This window comes from Canis lupus, chromosome 1 (assembly GCF_011100685.1).
Source record: "Canis lupus familiaris isolate Mischka breed German Shepherd chromosome 1, alternate assembly UU_Cfam_GSD_1.0, whole genome shotgun sequence".
NCBI classification, from domain to species: Eukaryota; Metazoa; Chordata; class Mammalia; order Carnivora; family Canidae; genus Canis; species Canis lupus.
This window is the reverse complement of record NC_049222.1, coordinates 88,330,693-88,352,119: the sequence shown is the minus strand read 5'-3', so window position 1 is coordinate 88,352,119 and position 21,427 is coordinate 88,330,693. Positions and strand designations below refer to the sequence as shown.

Sequence of the window (21,427 nt, the reverse complement as noted above, 5' to 3'; positions counted from 1 at the left end):
AGCCACTGTCACTTGCCTCTTGGCAGATACAGACAGGCAGATGAGTGGAAGAAAGATAAGGCTTCAGGTATGCCCTGATTGGAAGCTGTGGACATGAGGAAACTGTAGGCAGGCTGAGGACAAATATTAGGAAATCTGTCTGTCATTAATCAAATCCTGGTGTTTTGGGTCCAATTGTTACTGGGATTATTGTCTGGCTTCCTAGACCATCACTGGATATAGCAGTTTGACTTCCTGCAGGTCTGATTTATAGCAGTCTGCTTTCTTGGGTTGGTTGATTTCGTGCGCAGGTTGTTGCAGTTGTAGGTCAGAGTTCTGTTTTTATATATAGTCTGATCATTGTTATTTGTATATTCAATCTCTCAGTACAACACTGAATATAATATAGGAGGCAGTACAACACAATACAGTAAACCTAAGCATGAATAGTTCTCATTCATCATTCTTGGTGCAAGCAGCCTGCTGCATCCTGATCCAAGTATATTTTTAAACTTAGTATTGCAGAGCCAAGAGAGGGTCACTTTCCCAGAAGCCTCTGGGAGCCATGCTAACAAATCCTTAGAACAGCTATAAAGATGTTATCCTGCAATTAGAAAAATAATGTGGGCAGGAAATGGAAGGCAAATCAAAATGATGACTGGCTTTTCTCACAAAATACCTTCATGGCTATCGTGTTTTACCCACACACCTAATGCAACTGCTGTGTGAGCCTTTGAAACAGTTCTCCATTACTTTTTCATGGATTTAAGTGATTTAAGACTATGCCATCCCAATAAAACTATTCATGGTGCCATAATGGTAAGTTGGGCAACTTGCTGAGGGACTTGATGATGATATATCCTGACAGTTAAATTGCCCTTGGACAGGATGCCACATGCAGGAAATCAGAGACTCTGGAAAATGTGGAAGTACTGCTACACCCCAGCATGAGGGTTTAGATAAGGAAGCAAAAGATGCTGAAAGGTAAATAAATGAAGCATTCTCCCTTGGGTTTCATTTGAACAGGAATAGAGACTGATTATTAATGACTGAACTGATTTTTATACATACATTCCAAAACATAGTGCTTCGGTGCCTCTCAACAATGAGTAGTAAATAATAATAAGGAAACTTTTGCCATGCTGTGTTACCATTCATTTAGAAACATTTTCACTTGCATTACCAGAGGCTGTAGTGTTTAAACTTTCCCCACCCACAGCTGCCTGAGCTGTTGTGCCATTCTTATGTTTCAAGTAATTTCAAATGGGCTTAAAGAACAAACTAATTTCAATTCAGTCTAATTAAATAAGCATTTGTTGACGGCATACCTTGTTCTCAGCAGTGTCATCTCACATAATGTTAAAAGGTGACATTCCTTCCAGATCTTGAAAAACAGGGAGGTTACAAGTTAAAGAATATGTTAGAAAAGCTTCAAAAAAAAACTGCTAGAAAAATTAAAAATATAATATATAATTTTGGAGCACCCAGTGGAAAAAATTGAATAAATGCTTTTGAAGTCAATAGAAATAATAACAAAGTGTTGTCCATAGAGTAGACAGAAATGAAAGGAAAACAAGGAGTCATTGAAAAGAAAGAAAAAGGGTAACTAGACAGAAAAGTTATGACAACCAGAGAAAATGGCTTAAACTTCTTTTTTTGAAGAACAAAGATTGGGGCACCTGGGTGGTGCAGTCAGTTAAGCATCTGACTCTTGGTTTTGGCTCAGGTTGTGATCTTAGGGTCCTGGAATGGAGCCCTGCTTGAGAGTCTCTCTCCCTCTGCCCTTCCTGCTCATTTTTTTTTCTCTCTCTCTCTCAAATAAATCTTTTTTTTAAAGAAGAAAAACAAAGATTAATTATATTTTATCTCCAAATGAACAGCTTCCTAAATAATGCTAGATGGCTAAGAATAAAAACATAAGCCAAGATGCACCAGGAAAATACAAATAACCAAAGAGTATATGTTGCAATATTAATATCAAATAAGTATGATTCAAAGTCAAAAGAAGTAAAATGAAACAAAGGACATAATTTTACATTGAAAAGAGCAATCAAAATGTTCTCTATTAGCAAAATTGTAAGAACTAGGCTCACTGGACATTATAAACCAGCAGCCTTTTTTTCTGCTCTCCTCTTATGTCATTCATAAGTGGGGGCATCTGATACCATTCACCTCACCTTCTTCCCAACCCATTAGCTGCTCAGAGTTACTTTTTGTACTTCAAGATGTGGCTCATCATCTTTAGGATTTTTTTTTTAGGAATTTTTTTAATAGTACTTTTTGATAGAAGGAGAGATAAAAACTTTCACAGACAAACAAAAACTAAAGGAAGGAGTTCATGACCACTAAACCAGCCTTGCAAGAAACATTAAAGAAATATTCCTTTGCATGAAAAGAAAAGACCAAAAGTGACAAAGACAAGAAAGAAAGAGAAAATCTCCAGAAACAACAGCACAAGTAATAAAATGGCACTAAATGTATATCTGTCAATAATTGCTCTGAATGTATGCACACTACACGCTCTAATCAAAAGACAAAGGGTGTCAAAATGGATAAAAAACAAGACTCATCTATATGCTGCCTATACAAGACTGATTTTAGACCCAAAGCCACCTCCAAATTGAAAGAAGGTGAAGAAACATTTATCATACAAATTGATATCAAAAGAAAGCCAGAATAGCAATACTTTCATTAGACAAACTAGATTTTAAACCAAGAGATGAAGAAGGGCACTAAATCAAAATAAAGGGGAACTATCCAACAAGAAGATCTAGCAATTGTAAGTATTTATACACCCAACATGGGAGCATGCAAATATGTAAAACAATAATAAACATAAAGGAACTCATTGATAGTAATACAATAATAGCAGGGGACTTTAACACCCCACTTACATCAATGGACAGATCATCTAAGCAGAAAATCAACAAGGAAGCAATGGCTTTGAATGACACACTGGGCCAGATAGATTCAGAACATTCCATCCTAAAGCAGTAGAATACACATTCTTTTCAAGTCACATGGGACCTTCTCCAGAATAGATACATACTAGGTCACAAATCAGGCCTCAACAAGCACAAAAAGATTGAGATCATACCATGCATATTTTTTTACCACACCTCTATGAAACTTGATGTCAACCACAATAAAAAATTTGGAAAGATCACAAATACATGGAGGTTAAACAACATTAGTGGCTACGAAACAATGAATGGGCCAACCAGGAAATCAAAGAAGAAATTTAAAAATGCATGGAAACAAATGAAAATGAAAACACAATGGTTCAAAAACCTTTGGGATGCAGAAAAAACTGTCTTATAAGGAAAGGATGAAAGGATACCACAATACAGGCCTCAAGAAGCAAGAAAAGTCTCAAACAACCTAACCTCACACTTAAAGGAGCTAGAAAAAGAACAACAAGTGAAGCCTAAAGCCAGCAGAAGAAGGGAAATGATAAAGATTAGAGAAGAAATAAATGATATAGAAACTAAAAACAATAGACTAGGGATGCCTGGGTGGCTCAACAGTTGAGCATCTGCCTTTGGCTCAGGATGTGATCGCAGGTTCAGGGATGAGTCCCACATTGGGCTCCCTGAGAGGAGCCTGCTTATTCCTCTAAGTCTCTGCCTCTTTCTCTGTGTCTCTCATGAATATATAAATAAATATATATAAATAACATCCTTAATTAAAAACAAACAAAAAACACAATAGACTAGATCAATGAAACCAGGAGATGGTTCTTTGAAAAAATTAATAAAGTTGCTAAAATCCTAGCCAGACATCACAAAGAAAAGAAAAAGGACCCAAAGAAATAAAATCACAAATGAGAGAAGAGAAATCACCACCACCACCACCACCACCACCACAGAAATATAAACAATTAGAATATTATGAAAAACTGTATGCCAACGAATTGGACAACCTGGAAGAAATGGATAAACTCCTAAACAATATACACTACCAAAACTGAAATAGAAAACTTGAACAGACTGATAATCAGCAAAGAAATTGAATCAGTTATTGAAAATCTCCCAAAAAACAAAAGTCCAGGGTCAGATGGCTTCACAGGTGAGTTCTACCATACATTTAAAAAAGAGTTAATACCTATTCTTTCCAAAGTATTCCAAAAGATAAAAATGGAAGAAAAACTTCCAAATCCATTCTATGATTCCAGCATTACCCTGATACCAAAACTAGATAAAGACTCATTTAAAAAGAAAACTGCAGGCCAATATCGCTGATGAACATGGGATATTGTTAATTGTTCTCAATAAAATACTAGCAAACTGAATCCAACACTACATTAAAAGAATCATTCACCACAATCAAGTAGGATTTATTCCTGGGCTGCAAACGTAGTTCAATATTCACAAATCAATTGACATGATACACCACATTAATAAAAGAAAGGATAAGAACCATATGATTCTTTCAATAGATGCAGAAAAAGCATTTGACAAAGTACAACACCCATTCATGGTAAAAACTCTCAACAAAGTAAGCCAAAACTAATATCATCCTCAATGAGGAAAAACAGAGCTTTTCCTCTATGGTCAGTAACAAGACAGGAGTGTCCACTCTCACCACTGTTATTTAACATGGTACAAGAAGTCCCAGCCACAGCAATCAGATACACAAAGAAATAAAAGGCCTTCAAATCAGTAAGGAAGAAGTCAAACTTTGACTATTTGCAGAAGACACGATACTCTATACAGAAGACCTGAAAGACTCCACTAAAAAAAATGCTAGATCTGATACATGAATTCAGGAAAGTTGCAGGATACAAAATCTACATACAGAAATCTGTTGTATTTCTATACACTAAAAATGAAACAGCAGGGAAATGAAGGAATTAACCTCATTTACAATTGCACCAAACCCCCTAAGATACTTAGGAATAAACCTAAACAGAGACGTAAAAGATCTGTACTTTGAGGGACACCTGGGTGGCTCAGTGATTGAGCATCTGCCTTTGGCTCAGGTGTGATCCTGGGGTCCTGGGATTGATTCCTGCATCGGGCTCCCTGTGGGGAGACTGCTTCTCCCTCTGCCTATGTCTCTGCCTCTCTCTCGTGTCTCTCATGAATAAATAAATAAATCTTTAAAAAAATGTCTTAAAAAATCTGTATTTTGAAAACAACAAAACACTGGTGAAAGAAATTGAAGATGACACAAAGAAACGGAAAGACATCCCATGCTCATGGATTGGGAAAAACAAATATTGCTAAAATGCCTATATTCCCAAAGCAATCTACACATTTAATGAAATCCCTATCAAAATTAGGTGGATGGGGGGATGCATTAAATAGGTCATGGGGATTAAGGAGGGCACTTGTGATGAGCACTGGGTGTTGTATGTTGAATCACTAAATTCTACACCTGAAATATAACACCGCACTGTATGTTAACTTACTGGAACTTAAATAAAAACTTGAAAACTTAAAAATAAATAAAATAAAACTAATACTTTCTGAAATATCACTTATTTTAGTTTTCTGTTGCTACATTACAAATTACCACAAATTTAATGGCTTAAAACAGCACTTATTAGCTCACAGTTCTATAGGTCAGAAATGGGGCAGGCTTCATTGGGTTCTCTAATTAGAATATCACAAGGGTAAGATCAAGGTATCAGCTGGACTGGGCGCTTATCTGAAATCTCTAGGGAAGAAATCACTTCAAAGCTCATTCTGGTTGTCGGCAGAGTTCATTTCCCTGCAATTGTAGAACTGCTAGCTATCAGCTGCATGCAACTCTTAGAGCTCCTAGAGGCCACTCTCCCTTCATGTGGCCATCCATCTTCAAAACTAGCAGCAGACCTGGTATCCTTCTGGGTTTGTTTTGTTTTGTTTTTTCACATTTTATGTTTTTGTTTTAATTCCAGTTAGTTAACATACAGTGTTATATTAGTTTAAAGACTCCTTCTGTTTTAGATCTTTCTTTCTCTTCTGTCATCAGACAGAAAACTCTGCTTTCAGAGGAGCTCATGTGATTAGATTAGGTCCACCCAGAGAATTTCCCTTTTGATTCACTAAAAGTCAACTGACTAGTACTCCCAATTGTATCTGCAAACTCTCATTTGTCATGTAACACGATCATAGGTGTAATAGTGCATTCATCATATTCATACTCCCTCATATTAGGGCAGGAAATCTTGGAGGGCAAGGATTTATGATTCTGCCTACCGCATTGCTCGTAGCTTCTCTTCACTTACTGCCACGTGAATTCTTTTTTTTTTTTTTTTAAGATTTTATTTATTTATTCATGAGAGACACAGGCAGAGGAGAAGCAGGCTCCATGCAGAGAGCCCAACATGGGACTCAATCCCAGGTCTCCAGGATCACGCCCTGGGCTGAAGGACTGAGCCACCCGGGCTGCCCCTGCCACGTGAATTCTAAAGGCTCAGCAGGCTTTACTACTATTTTGGAGTCTCTTAATTTTACCAAAATTTGAATTTTTATTTTCCACATAATTTTGGCTCTCAGATTTCCGTGGTGAGAAGAGGAAAGTGCTGACTAATGTATCCATGTTCGTGTTAAAAGTTTCTCTGATTATTTTTGATGGTGATTTGTCCCTTGATCAGGTTGTTTTATGATGCCAAGATTTGTTTCTTTGGAATTTCTATTCAGATTATCTAACATGCTGCATCTAATAATTCAAGCATTTGAATTGGAGTGGGAGCGGTTGGTAGTGGGAGGCCTAAATCTATTCATTGTTGTTTTTGCTCAGCTTATTTCCTTCTGTGTTAACCAATAGCATCTTGTGAGCTCATATTTGTTGAATTTATCTGGGGGAATCCTGAGAGTGTAAATTGGGGATACTTGCTTTGGAGAGGATTAGTATTCTTTTTTTTTTTTTTTAAGATTTCATTTATTTATTTGAGAGAGAGAGAGAGAACTAGTTGGGGAAGGAGCAGAGGGAGAGGGAGAAGCAGGCTCCCCACTCAGCAGGGAACTTAATGTCGGACTGGACCCAGAGCTCAAATCCCAGGATCCCCGGGGTTATGACCTGAGCCAAAGGCAGATGTCCAACCAACTGAACCATCCAGACACCCCAGAGGAGTTGTATTTTCATAGGCCCCCTCAATTGTTCAAAGGCTCCAGCCTTAATGCAGGAGGCTTAATAAAGAGCTTTCCAACCTTGCCAGAGATCCAAAGTTTAGTTACTAGTTTGTAGTTCTGATCCTAGTATTAGCCTCAGGGCATACATAGAAAATATATATATATTTGTTTCTTTCTCCCTGATCTTGTTTAAGTTCATCTGTTTCCTTTCTTCCTCCTTTACCTCTCTTCCTTCCTGTCTCTTATACTTTCTTACTTCCTTTCTCCCATGCTTAGCTTGTGCTAGTAAATGCAAAGAATCATATGTATGAGACACAGTGTCCTACTTTATTTGGCATTGGTCTGAGTAAAACATTGTACTCTTTTCTGAGAATCACTTTTTAAGGGGATCACAAAGTGAGGCATATCCAGAGGTTCAGCCAAAATAATTATGAAAAATATGTAAGTTTGTTTGCTTTGTTTACCTGGGAAAAGAAAAGACCTGTTAACTCTCTTCAGATATCTGAAAGAATCTTTCACAAGAGAAAAATAAAGCTTATCTTTTATCTTCCAGAAGCAGAACCAACAAGTGCATCTAGCAAGAAGGTTCATGTTAGCTCAACATAAGATGGATCTTATGATTATACTTGTATGAAATGGAATGGGGCTGCCTTTGTGATTGTGTGCTCTCTCCTCTGGGCTAATGTGGTGGTAGGATAAGTCTACTTAGAGTATTTTATAGGCCAGAAGTACACTTCTCCTTTGGCTAAGATGCTATACCAAATAACCTTCACTGTCCCAGTGAACTCAGATTCTAGGTTTGTTTATTCTGTGACTCTTAAAATTTAGATAGAAAGTAAGAAATTGGGCAGCCTGGGTGGCTCAGTGGTTTGGTGCCTGCCTTTGGCCCAGGGCACGATCCTAGAGTCCCGGGATAGAGTCCCGTGTGGGGCTCCCAGCATGGAGCCTGCTTCTCCCTCTGCCTGTGTCTCTGCCTCTCTCTCTCTCTCTCTCTCTATGTCTATCATGAATAAATAAATAAATAAATAAATAAATAAACAAATAAATAAATCTTTAAAAAAAAAGAAAGCAAGAAATTATAGCCATCTGGAAAATAAAAAACACTTATGCCACATTCTGACTATAATGGAAGGAAATTTTGTGTCACAGTATTGAAGAAACTTTTCCAATTGGTAAATCAGAGTAATCATTAATATTTTTTATTTCCAAAATAGTCCTCCTTGTAATGTGCCAAGAAAAAAAGGCAATTAATTTTTACACAAAATTTTCTCCTCATGTATATCCACACTGGGAGAAAATATGATGCATTTTTCAGTAATAGTAAGGTTCAGTCAGAAATAGAAATTTAGTTCTTCTTAAACTAAATAGAATAGACCCTGGTAAATGAGAAGAGATGACACAGCATAAGCTATATAGTTACATTTAAAGTACATTTCAGAGTAGTTTCCTTTAATATTAAAATTGTAATTCATGGTAGAAATGGATACGGGGGAGGGGGAGCCAGGGTGGCTCAGTGTATTAAGTGTCTGCCTTTGGCTCAGATCTCCTGAGATTGAGCCCCACATTGGGCTCTCTGTTCAACGGAGAGACTGCTTCTCTCTCTGCTCCCCACTGCCCACACTCATGCACTAGCTCTCTCTCTCAAATAAATAAATAAAAGCTTAAAAAAAAACAACAACACACCTTTAAAAAAATAGATGCAGGCTTTTTGAATATTTTTTGTAAAGGATGTTGAGATCTTGGTATTTTTGTTCTTAGAATTTTATATGAACATAAAATCGCAATTGTTCTGAAATCATCACTTTAGGGAAGACAACACATTTAACCTTTCACAGTGGAATAAAAGCTTATGTTGGAATGTCTTAGATATTCAGATACCCTTTTCATTCTCTGGATTCTAGAGTAATAAGAAAAATCTGATGAAGAAAGACTCGAGTCCTCTAGTTCTATTAGGGACGGTGAACACCACAGGGAGATGGGATTATTCCGAAAAAGGAAAATCAATCCATACACAGAGAGGATGAGAGCAAAAAAAAGGCAAAATGTGAGCCAGATGTTCTTCAGGACAAAAATGAAGTTTGATCCCAAGTGACAGGCAAAGGAATGAGAGACCCAAAGTATTTGACTATATTTTATGAAAGTTTTAGTAGTATGGAATTGTATAATTTCAGAGGAAATTAACAAGGAGAGAATTTTAGAAACCTACTGCTAACTCAACATTCAAGAACTTAATGCCTTAGGTTGAAAAGTCATGATATACCCAGAGGAGACAAAATTTACAGAAGTAAAGGCTAGCTGAGGACATAATCCTGTAGTCCTATTAGGCCCCAGGCTCCTACAAATGGAAGAATTTATATACATATGTCGTGTCTGTTGTAGAATTAGAATGAGAACCTTTCTTGGAGCCTAAAGATAAGAACATAAGACTGGCTTTGCCTCTAGATGTATGATTCAGTTTACTCATTTTAGAAATAGAAATGCCAGTCTTCACCCCACATTATTTTTGCAAGGGCCAAGTAAGAGAGTATATGTAAAAATATTTTATAAAGTGATATATGGATCAGATGTCTTATTATTAATGTCTACAGTGGGTATCTGTTGTTTTTGCCCATCAAGCATGCTAATCACAATCTGTTTTTCCCTTTAGTCTAATCCCATACTAATTTGTCTAGATTAGTCTGAAAGGGAAACCTCCCCTTGGAGGGGAGATCATGACACAGATCAAGCTGGGGAATGTACTGCATCGACCCCAGGCCTTGCCCTAGAAATTTTTTTCAGAACAGTCATAGTCAGGCCAGGCCAATCAGTGTCCAGGACTTTTACTGGAGCTAGAAGAAAGAGGAACATTTTATATTATGAGAGAATGAGGAAGCAATGTAAGTTGGTAGCCATCTGAGGAGACCTTGCCTGAGAATAAACTAACTCAAGAAGGAAAACAAAAACAGGAAATAGTGAATTAGCATCCTGAGACATTATCAACTCCTGGGATTCAGATATGCTTGAAGCCAGAATTACTCCTGGAATTGCCAGTTATATGAGTCCATAAATTCTTATTTCTATCCTAACTAGTTGGATTTGACTTTCTGTCATTTGTCATCAAAACTGTACTATTTGAGTCACTGTGATTAGGGAAGCCTTAACTAGAAATTATTAGTTTTACTTGGAAAATCTCTATACCTAATGTATACTAAAGCAATTACAGTTGCCCCTTAAACAATGGAGAGGTTGGGATTAGACTTCCATGATTGGCTCTGTCATGGGTCTTGTGAAGTCATGCACAACATTTGGACAGTTCTCTACAGCAGGAAATTATTGTTTAGGACTTGATGGCTTTTTTTTTTTAACAATGGCACCTTCAGTGATGTAATCTTTCTAGACTTCTTGATGTCTTTGATATTGGAGTTCTCCTTCATAGCACTGAAAGTCATTCCCATAGAGTACTATGTATACTGAGCCTTAAAAGTCCTTAGGACACCCTGATTTATGGTGATCAGAGACACTGCATTTGGGGGCAGGTAGACCACTTTGATACTATCAGTGTTGGACTCATGGGAATCTGGGTGGCCGAGGCATCATCCAATACTAAAAGAATATATTTCCTGACTTTAGGGACAAAGCGTCACAATGAAACCAGCCCAGAAAAAAAGGGTTCATGTTGTCCAGGCCTTCTTGTTGTACACCCAAAAGACCGAAAGCTGGTGTTTATCTTTTCTCTTCAAGGCTCAGGGGTTAGCAGCTTTATGGATGAGGGCAGTCCTGATCATAAACCAGACTGCATTTACACAAAAGAGTAGAGTTAGCCTATTCTTTCTGCCTTAAATCTTGGTGTTAGCTTTTCTTCCTTACTAATACATTTTTTTAAAAGATGTTATTTGAGAGAGAGAGAGAGAGAGAGCAGGAGCGGAGGGGAGGGGCAGAGGAAGAATCAGAAATCAGCTCCCCACTGAACAGGGACCCCCCCACCCCCCGCCGCCATAGGGCTCTCTAACTCAGGACCCCAGGATCATGACCTGAGCCGAAGGCAGATGCTTAACCAACTGAGCCACCCAGCTGCCCCCCCTTACTAATACATTTTTATGGTATTTTTTCCCTCCAGAATAGGGCCCTTTCTTTTCTGCATTAACAATCTGTTCAGGCAGATATCCTTTCTCCTCAATGATTTTCTTAATGGCATCTAGGAATTTGCTGCCTCTTGGTTGGTAAAAGCTGCCCCTCCTGGTGTCTTGATATTTATTAATGCCAAGCCTTTTTTTTCCTAAAGATTTTATTTTTTAAGTGATCTCTACACCCAGTGTGGGGCTTGAACTTACAAACTTGAAACCAAGAGTCCCATGTTCCACCTACCGAGCCAGCCAGACACCCTTAAAGCCAAACCTTCTTAAAATTATCAAACCATCCTTTGCTGGCATTAAATTCTCCGGCTTTAGATCCTTCACCTTCCTTTTGCCCTAGTTGTCATATAATGACTTTGCTTTTTCATGAATCGTATTAGAGTCAGTAAGGATGACTTCTTAAAGCAATCCTGCACCCACATGAAAACTGTATTTTCAACATGATATAAAAAGGTATTTCACAGAAAGTGCAGGGTTTTCATGCCTGCTGGCAAAGCTGCTGTAACAGCTTTACAAATATCCTTTTTTTTTTTTTTTTTTTTAACAATTGTCCTTATGCTGGACTCAATTATCTTGAAATGGTGGGCAATTGCAGCTGCAGACCTCAATCTATGGCACATATCAAGCAAACCATCTTTCTCTTGTAACGTCATGACTTCCTGGGATTCTTGGGAGCACTTCCAGAATCACCACTGGCACTTTTTATAGGTCTCATGGTGTTATTCAAGGTTTATGATGTTGCACTAAACATGATGAAAAATGTGTGAGAACCACGAGAGATTGCTTTTTACTGTGACGCGCAATTTACTGGAGAGCCAAACTGCTCAAGTGGAGATGATTAGCATCACAGGTCATTTCAAGAGGATGCTGACAACACTTGAGCTCCCTGCGGTAGCAATAGGAGGTGGCTACCAAATTGTTACCATAGTACAGTATGTACTACAGTTAATTTTCTGCAGTTATGACTTAATATAGCATTTTTACATTTGTTTACTTTCTCTTAACTGCAAATGGTGCCATATATGGTCTGTAAGTGTGTGCATAAACTTTGTAAATTTTAGCTTTTCCTAAACAGATTTATGTATGTTCCATGGTAGTAAATGATAAAAGAAACCAGTGTCTACATATATATATCTTAAGCATTCATGTTATACCTACTGTTTTCTTAATTATTTTTTTATATTTCTAGGTTACACAGAAATATACAGAATATATATACAGAATATACAGAATATATACACAGAAATATACAGAATATATACACAGAAATATACAGAATATATTTCTAGGTTTATATTTCTAGGTCACAAATCTCCAAAAACTTTTCCAATATATTAATTGAAATATTAATTGAAAAAATTCCTCCCATAAGTGGACATGTGCAGTTCAAACCTGAGTTGTTTAAGGGTCGACTATACTAATTGGTCATAGAATAGGTGATAAAAATGGAGAAATGATTGTTTGGTCTTGAAAATCCTTACTCTGAGTCTGATTCCTTTATTATTATTTTTTGATGTTATCGTGCTTACTTTTAGTCCTGCCCTGGCCTTTTAGAAAATGATTCTTCTCCTGAAATAGACTGAAAGCCTCTGTAGTTTAAAGCAACCTAAACATGATGCTGTAGAAAGAGATTTAATTAACAGATGAAATGGCACCACAAATCTGACATATGTCAGCTGAACATAAAGAAACTCAAGATCATGCAAAATTCAGAAATCCTTCAAGGTTCAGAAAGTTCTCCAGCCTCTTCCCTGAGCTCCCAACCTCTGCCCTAGACTGGTGACATGCATTATCGGCTGTGTGTTTGGTGTACTCAACAACCAGAAACCTCCTGCACATACCTGATTCTATAGGGGAAGCCTTTCAGTGGGTTTCTTACCAGCCTGCTCACCATGCAGCTGGGGGTGAGCCTTGTGGGGACGTTAGAAAATGTGCACCACCACCAGGAGCCAAAGAAGTCTAAATCCAGTTTCTTTTCTCTGAGCTTCTTCCTGGGAGGATGTTCCTTTATGCAGATTAAAGAGCATGAGGAACATAGAAAGCCACAATAATAATGAACTTAATTTCAAGTACCACTCCTTTCCTAAGAATGGTTAACTGGTAGCTACATGGTCTCATTCTTGTTGCTCATAAACAGTAAAGGCACCAAGAAACCAAAGCAGCACAGGGGGAAAAAGGAAGAAACCAAGGGTTTAGATCATTTGTGAAAATGATATTCAGTCTTTGAATAATTAAATATATCTAATCTGTAGAATGTTAAAGAAATCCCTAATCTACATTTATGTTAGAGCATGTCATTACTAATCCAACACATTAAAATTTCATCGTAATTGTTACGGACAATTCTGCCAAAGAATCTCACCTATAGGCTATCAAAATAAGGGAAATGCTGAATTATAGACTACTATACTTTGAATATTTAATAAATTAATCCTCCATGCTGATAGTAGGAATTCTAGAAATCATGCCTGTTGCATGATAGCACTAGTTAACATACTAATTAATAATAATTGCTTGAGAGCAAGTCAATGCCTAATAGGTTTATGACCCAAATTAGAATACAGAGAAATCAAACTTGAGGTTAAATTCGTTCTAAAAAAAGACCATTGGTAGTTATGAATACTCAAAGGAAAGGAAAGAAGATTAGAGCTTTGGCCAGAGCTGACTTTTTTTGAGAGTTCCTGTGTCATTAAACAGGAGCTTACTCATAAATTTTAGCACTGGTATCTGAATCTTATTATTTTTCTTTCATATTCTTCACATAACTGAATTGTACCAGATTCTCTTGGGTGCTCAACAATGGATTCTGACTCTGAAATCCATACCATTTCTCAAAGGAGGAAGAAGACAAAGAGGAAGAAAGAGGGAGAGGGAAGGAGGAGAGAAAGAAAGGGAAGGAAGAAGAAGAAAAAGAGTACAGCACAGAAAAGGAAGGGATAAATGGAGGAAATGTGGGAAAAGGAAAGAAGAAAGGAGAGGGAGGAGGAAAAGATGGAAGCAGGGGCATGGAGGGAGATCAGACATCTCATTCATCTTGACACAGGAGGTGGACTCAAACTTTTGTATAAAATATTCTCTTTGGGCAGCCCAGGTGGCTCAACGGTTTAGCGCCTCCTTCAGCCCAGGGCATGATCCTGGAGACCCTGGATCAAGTCCCACATCGGGCTCCCTACATGGAGCCTGCTTCTGCCTGTGTCTCTGCCTCTCTCTCTCTCTCTCTCTCTCTGTGTGTGTCTCTCATGAATAAATAAAATCTTAAAAAAAAATTCTCAAGTGAACCCCTAAATGTATATATAGTGGGTGACAGGAGTTCCCTATTCCTAGAAAATTAAAAAAATACTATGCAATCAAACTTTGATCAGGACAGAAATACTTAAACTCCTGAGTATTATATAATTTAAATACAAATCTTTAATAGATTTAAATGTTTCAAAATGGAGCCTAGCACAACTTAATTTTCTTACAGAATTAAATTTTTGTTTTCTCAGATTAATTGCATGACATTTGGTAGACGAAAGTTTAATGCTGGGTGGAGAACATGCTGATAGTGACTTTGGAAGGTTCTAGGCAGGTGCTTTTCTGGAGTTGAGCAAATGACTTTTAAGACAGGAAGAGAAAGAAAGGAGATGCTGAAGAGGTTTGATTCTATGGCCATCTACATTTGGCTAGTTTACATCTGTTTTAGGTTTGCTGTTCTGGTCAGGTCTTCTTGGCAACTTCTTCAGTAATCTGATAAAACTGATAAATATATTAGAGTAGACTCACATGACAGGGATTCCCACTTCCTGAGTTGGTCTGCCTGCACTTTCCTACAGAAAAGTCCCACTTCAACCCCTTGAACTATAATTTTCTTACCCCAAGGATATTATGGGGAAAAGAGATTAATATAAATAGAAGGCATTGCTTTAATCCCTACACTTCATTGGTTTGATGAAGTTTGAGGAAAACAGGAATAACTCAAGTGTATTGAGGATCAGTGACTTCACATTTAAAAAGCATAAGTTTATTAATGATCTTGAAGAGAAAAGATTCCCTAGCAATACAAAACCATAATTATCACTGGTAACAGATCTAAATATCTTGCCAGTGTTTTTCTGATTCAGACTGTTAAATTTCATATTAAGATGTAATAAAAAGATATTCATCCAAAAGAATTTGTAAACCGACAAAGCTTGAAAAACAGAGCCGACTTAGGAAACTCTATACAAACAAGAAGCACATTTTAGGGTACTTTTCCCAAGTGATAAGGACAAAGTTAGGATGTAATGATAGCAGTAGTAGTTGAAATTTAATCGAGGGCTAAGGCATTAGGCACTGCTCCACTTGCTTTCAGTTCTCACAAAACCCTTCTATTCTCTTACTATTTCATTGATAAGGAATCAGCAATGCAAAAATTCCACAGAATGCAGTGGTGTATACAAAGAGAATGGAATGAATCTGAACTTGAGGGTATCAGAAAGTCGATCTCATATATCCCAACACAGGAGGTTGAAAATGTTTAGTAGACACAGAAAACAATGAAGCTGGTAAAGTTGGTATAAAGGGGGAAAGAGTATAACAAAAAAGCATATCCATAGACTAAACTACACTATCAGCTTGGTTTAAGGAACTCTAAAATAATATGCTTTGTTTTTATAACAAATAGCAAGTAATAATTTGCTTTGTTTTCTTAACTTACTGCTACTTGGTGTGCTGAAATGCTTTTAAATCTCAGTAGTATCCATGTACCGCAGAAAGGGCTTGGCTCTGGGCAGCTTCTGTCTCTGAGTCAAATTGGATGCAGAAACCTTACATCTGAGTCACAAATATATTATGTGGCCATCACTTTAAATATAAGCAAAATAAAATAAAGTATAAGAAAAATAAAATTAGAAATAACAGATGAGAGTAATGATGGCAATATTTTTGAAGTGACAGCAATATGCTTTGCTTTGGGCAGAATTGAGCTTAACTTGGATCTTATTTAGCCTTTTGAAATTAATTTCTATTTTTATTTTTCATTTCTTCAAGAAGAAAAAGTCTAAAATCGTACTCAGTACTGTACTAGCACTTTGCTGGGGACAGTGGACTATTTATTTTATTTTATATAACATGGCTTAACTGTGGCTGTCAGTAAAGTAGGGGCCTTAGCATACCACAGACGCTCACACTGGCTACCACAGGTCACAAAGAAGCACTTAGTAGTTGTGTGTAATCAAATTTGTGAAAACTGATCCAGAAGAGTACTTCATTATTTATAGGAGTGCTATAATAAATCTTCTGCAAACTATAGAAGCCATTTGTAACATGAAATGTTTCTTAATTTGTGTTTTTAAGTTTGAGTTTTTGCGTACATGTGGTCTTCATAAAGTAAGACACTTCCGGAATTTACGGCAGTCCAGGTAAATGTAAAGTACTCAAATGTAATATTCATTTGTTCGTTCAGCACTTGGAAATGATGCCACGTACTAAGCCAGGTCAGAGGAATGGCTATGATGAAGTCCACTAATGCCCTCAGTTGGGTGATCATCAACTCAGTTGGGAAGGAGAATTCTGATGCGTTAAGTATTCCTCTCTTGGAAAGTCAAAGATGAAATAACCGCCTTCCTTCTACAAGGCAGCTATCCAATCATTTCTTGAAGGCAGTGCCAGAGGTAATCTTTTTGAAATCTCCTTGTCGCATATTAAACAACATAATTATGTGATGAATTGGTGTTGTCATAAAATGTCAAATGTGAAAATGAGAACCCGCAGGTCTCCGGTTGCTGAATGCCCTGGAGCCTTGAGCTGTACCTGGAGGTTGGGTCTTTCAGTGTTACAGTCTGAAGGCACCTCAGATTCTTCTATCTATCTTGCCCCCTCCTCGGTCCCATCCTCTACTTTGTTTTTTTCAGGAAGAAACTCGTGTTCACAAAGGTTAAGAAAGTAGCGGAAACCAGAACCAGTAAGGGCTTCTTCATCCCCAGGTTTTTTGGCTCATTTGCTGAAAGATTCTGTTCCTCCTCATCAGAAAATCTACATTTGGGGTTGGAAGGATCTTCTCTTGCTCCCTTTTGGTTAAATGTATATGCTTGTATGTAGAAGGTGTGGTGGCAACAGATGATGGAAGGTAAAAAGAACTTCTGCAAGGACAGCGGGGGCAGACCTGCTGTGGGCTCTGGTCCCCTTAGCCCTTAACTGACCCGCCGGTCCCCCTTAATTCCGCCGGCCCCTGGGAGGATGAGGCTGGTGGGCGGGCGAAGAAGTACAGATGCCTGGAGGCCGAGGACGTCCCTCCCAACCTCTCTGTAGGCGGGTCGGTCTCCTCGTTGCATTCTGGGAAGTGTAGTTTCCAATTTGTCTTGGAAACCCGGGCAGCTAGGTTTGAGGGATCCGCCCCTCTGCTGGCCCCGCCCCCTCCATTGACCCCGCCCCAGGTTGCTCAGGAGATGAGAGACGCCGAATCCTGGTGAGTGTTGGCGTGGGGAGCAGAACAGGTTCAGAAAGAAATCCTCCGAGGTCTGAATGTGGCCGGCCTCGATGGAGGGTTTTGACAGCTCCTGCCCAGACTGGTGCAGCAGTAGGCAACACTGGTTTGAACTCGGACCCACGGACTTGCTGGAGCGCAAGGGCTCCCTCAGCCTCCGCTCCCATCACAAGAAGTACTCGAAACCCGTGTTGGTGTATTCTTGGTGAGCGAGCTCTTTGCAGTTCCCGGCTGCTGGGGGAAGGAATGGGGGAGGAGAGGAAAGGAGAGTAATAGGGAGTAAGGTGGAGAGGATGGAATAAACAGAGAAGACAGTGAAAGGAGAGGAAGAGAAGAGTGGAGAAAGGAAAAAGGAAGAGGTGAGAAAGAAAAAGATGAGACAAGTGAGAGAACTGGGAGAGGAGACAAGGGAGAAAAAAAAAGGGAAAGATCTTCAAAGGAGAGATAAAGAGGGTGGGAGTGAGGAAGAGCTAGGAAAGCCTCCAAGAGCAGCGCCCCAGATGCACTGCGACCTGCTACAGCCAGCTACCTGTCCACCAGCGGTCATAGAGCACCCACATGAAGGATGGAGGTGAGAGTGTTTGCAGAGGCCTGGAAACCACATTTCTGAGATAACTCATAAAAGGAAGAGTCCATTAGGGAACAGCAGGAGGGAGATGAGTTAATTTGTCTAAATCCTCCTTGATCCCATTCATTTATGTAATATATGTGAACCCTACAGTTTCTGTCTTGCAAACTTTCTACAGCCTACCCACTTTCCTACAAGCCCCCTCCCCCTACTTTTACTTCTCATCTCTGAAACTGACTCTGTGCCTATCTTGAACTCAAAATGAGAGGCTAGATAGATTGGGAAGTAGAAAATCCTCTTTTATCCTCATACAGGGGTTACCTCATAGACCTCAAGCAAAACACTTAGCTTTTCCATGACTTTGTTACTCTATAAAGATGTAGGTCATAATATAAATTGCTATTAGAAATTACTGTTGAAGACAAAGACCTTTTTCAAGTGGGCAGTGTTTCTGCTCTCTTCTGCTCTACCATGACTTTTGGACATCGTGGACGTCAATAACAAGATCACAGAAGAACATGCATGAGAAGGAGATAAGGAATTTGGTGGGGGAGAAGTGTGGTCTAACACAGAAAGTTATTCTGGTCATTGATGAAAATGTAGAGAGTTCTTATGGTGTCGGTTTTAGAAAGAACGTTTGGGAACAGGAGGAAATAAATTCGATTCAACAAACATTCATGTGTCATGCACTTTGCTATGTGTTGGAGACACAGAGACAGATAAAGTGGACTCAATGAATTAATTTATCCAAAGCATTTAACAGCATGTCTGGACATAGTACACAGTCAATAATGTATGGTGGCTAATATTAATTTTTTAGGATAATATAATGGTTAAACATTTAGACTCTAGGTTTGAATATCAATTCTGCAGCATGTGATATGGCAAGTCACATAACTGCTCTAGGCTTCTGTTTCTGCAACTGTAAAATGGAGATGATAGGATTATCGTAAGATTAAACACGGCATTGTATGTGAAGCCTGGCACATAGTAAGCACAATAAAGGTTATGCACATGTATTAGGACATGGTCATGGACCTCAAGAAATTTCATAGATCTGTAAAGGAGAATGCCAGTAAATTCAGTGTAATTTGATTTGTGCAAAACAGAGATGAGTATAAGAAGCAAAGGTAGCATCAAGAGGAGGTTTGTGTATGTGTATGGTTTCCTGAGCAGGGTTTAGGAGGAAGAATAGGAGCTCCATAGATGAACAAAAGAGAACATTTCCCTCATAGGGAAGTGCAATGGCATAGTAAGAAGCAAACTCATAGGGAAATAGAAATAGTTCTCTAGAGTCTGTGATTATAGTTGATCCTCATTATTTGCAGATTCTGTATTTGTGAATTTGCCTACTTGCTAAAATGTATTTATAACCCCAAATCAATACTCAGGCAATTTGATGGTCATTTATGGATACGTGCAGAGAGGCAAAGTTTTTTAGTCACTCCTCACCCTCACACCTCCCTCAACACTCCCAGTTGAGATCAGATGAAGTGACAACTCTGCCTTCTTATTTCAGCTCTCATACTGTAAACAAGTGTTCCCCCCCATGATCTATTTAGCATTTTTATTCTTTTTGCTGGTGATTTCATTGTTAATATAGCCCTTATACTGCTGAAGTGCTATCTAGTGTTCTGCACAAGAAGGCTGTGATGTGCCTTGTGGAGAAAATATGTGTCACACAAGCTTCATTCAGTAGTTACGAGTTACAGTGCTGTTGGCTGTGACTTCAATGTGAATGAATCAGCAGAAGATATTAAATAACATATTTAAACAGAAACATACATAAAACCGTGCTATATATTGATTGGTTGATGAAAATGTGAACAGAAGCTACAGGAACCTACTCTTTTATTTCTCCTAGGAGCAATGGTTCAGTATTTACTAGTTTTTTGTGACAATTTTATAGGACATAACAACCTAAACAATGAGAAATACTTGTATTTCTTTGAGCGGGCTGTACCGTTGACATCCTTGCTTCCCTTCCATATCCAACCAGTCACCAAGATCTGTCTTTAAAAAAAAAAAAAAAAAAAAACTACATGAAGTTCAATTATATACATTTCCAAATGAATAATCTGGTCAACTATTTTGTTTTTATGTATTCTGGTCATAATTGTTTGTTTTCTATTGACTTGTTATATATTAAAACTCTTACTAAATTTTAATCTTTTATGAGCGATTTTTATTTAATTGATGAATACTTACTATGACATACCATTCGAGTGGCCTCTCAACTGAGTGTTTTGATCAATTAAGTGACTGTACCTCTAGGTTTGCGAAGTAGAATATGTAACTGGGAAAAATTCTGATTTAACCTCTGCTTATAGAGTTTAAACATTTGTATGATTTCTGTGTTTCTCTTTATGTTGCAGGTAATACAAGTCTGTCTGACTTCACATAATAAAACAGTTGTATATACAAGAGACCTGATAAAGTGATATGCCCAGAATGGTTGTTAAAAGTATCTCTGGCTCATTACTAGACATTGCCTAGCCACCATATCTTCCTTGCAGCTGGAGTGATAGACACAGCCATATCACCTGCATCACACTGACGCTTTTGAGTGAGAGAGGACTTTTCTAGAAATTATTTTTCTCTGTTCATTCCTATAGCATTTATGGAGCTATGTTATTAGATGATTTCATGAGAAATTTTGAGTTTTGGGGAAATCTCTTGGGATATCTTCCCATTCATTGGAATAACGGAATACTAAGAACCAGAACAACTAGATTTGCCCTTAATAAATTTTCTGATGTGAGGCTACTTCTTATATTTTTAATGTATGTATTTTAACTCATCTCTTCATTGCTCAAATCGACATCAGGTAATAAATGATGATAATTTGAAGCCCAAAAATTCATTCAAGTCTCCATGGAGACAGTTCATGCTCTGGTCTCCATGGTGACACCTAGAGTTTTAAGAGCGCAGGTTAATTTTATGTATATTTCAATTACTTTTCTCCACTATCTAAGCCCTAATTAAAGAGCCTAGGCATTTTACTCTTCCCTTCCTCACCCCCTTCCCTTTAATAAGAAAACAGAAGAAGAAAGGAAGAAAGGAAGAAAAATAAAATGCAGTGTTAATCGTGGGGCAGGGAAGTTCAGTTTTACAGATTTCTACAGGAAAACATTTGGGTTGGGGAAAGAAATTAAAGAGCTTTCTGTGATGCTCTTCAGACTTACACTCTATTGTATTTAGACTCCACAGTCACAGGAGAACCCGCTTCCAAGGCCACAAGATAACATTAGTGTACTTACAA

At 38.1% G+C, this 21,427-nt stretch overlaps 2 protein-coding genes across 17 annotated transcripts in view; one reads left to right on the top strand and one right to left on the bottom strand.

Moving 5' to 3' along the window:
• PTAR1 (protein prenyltransferase alpha subunit repeat containing 1) overlaps positions 1 to 17,527 on the bottom strand; it is a 98,792-nt gene extending 81,265 nt beyond the window's left edge. The window contains exons 1-3 of one of the 9 annotated variants that reach the window (XM_038527114.1): positions 16,288 to 17,527; positions 15,831 to 15,976; positions 1,308 to 1,363 (exon numbers count right to left, since the gene is read on the bottom strand). The gene's annotated coding sequence lies outside the window, so the exon portion shown is untranslated. Of the gene's footprint in view, positions 1 to 1,307; positions 1,364 to 13,031; positions 13,115 to 15,830 lie in introns of those variants that run through there. The other 8 variants (XM_038527118.1, XM_038527115.1, XM_038527117.1 and 5 more) reach the window with 8 other exon arrangements.
• The window catches only part of C1H9orf135 (chromosome 1 C9orf135 homolog), a 141,275-nt gene that overhangs the window by 28,301 nt on the left and 91,547 nt on the right, over positions 1 to 21,427 (top strand). For 2 of the 8 annotated variants that reach the window (XM_038527126.1, XM_038527125.1), the window contains exons 1-2: positions 17,563 to 17,802; positions 20,541 to 20,731. The exons of 2 other annotated variants lie outside the window; for them this stretch is intronic. Coding sequence is in view for 2 of the 6 variants with exons in the window: in XM_038527124.1 (XP_038383052.1) it covers positions 17,636 to 17,802 (167 nt within the window). In the remaining 4 variants the exon portion in view is untranslated. Of the gene's footprint in view, positions 1 to 16,606; positions 16,786 to 17,562; positions 17,803 to 18,016; positions 18,169 to 20,540; positions 20,732 to 21,427 lie in introns of those variants that run through there. 4 more of the 8 variants (XM_038527130.1, XM_038527127.1, XM_038527124.1 and 1 more) reach the window with 4 other exon arrangements.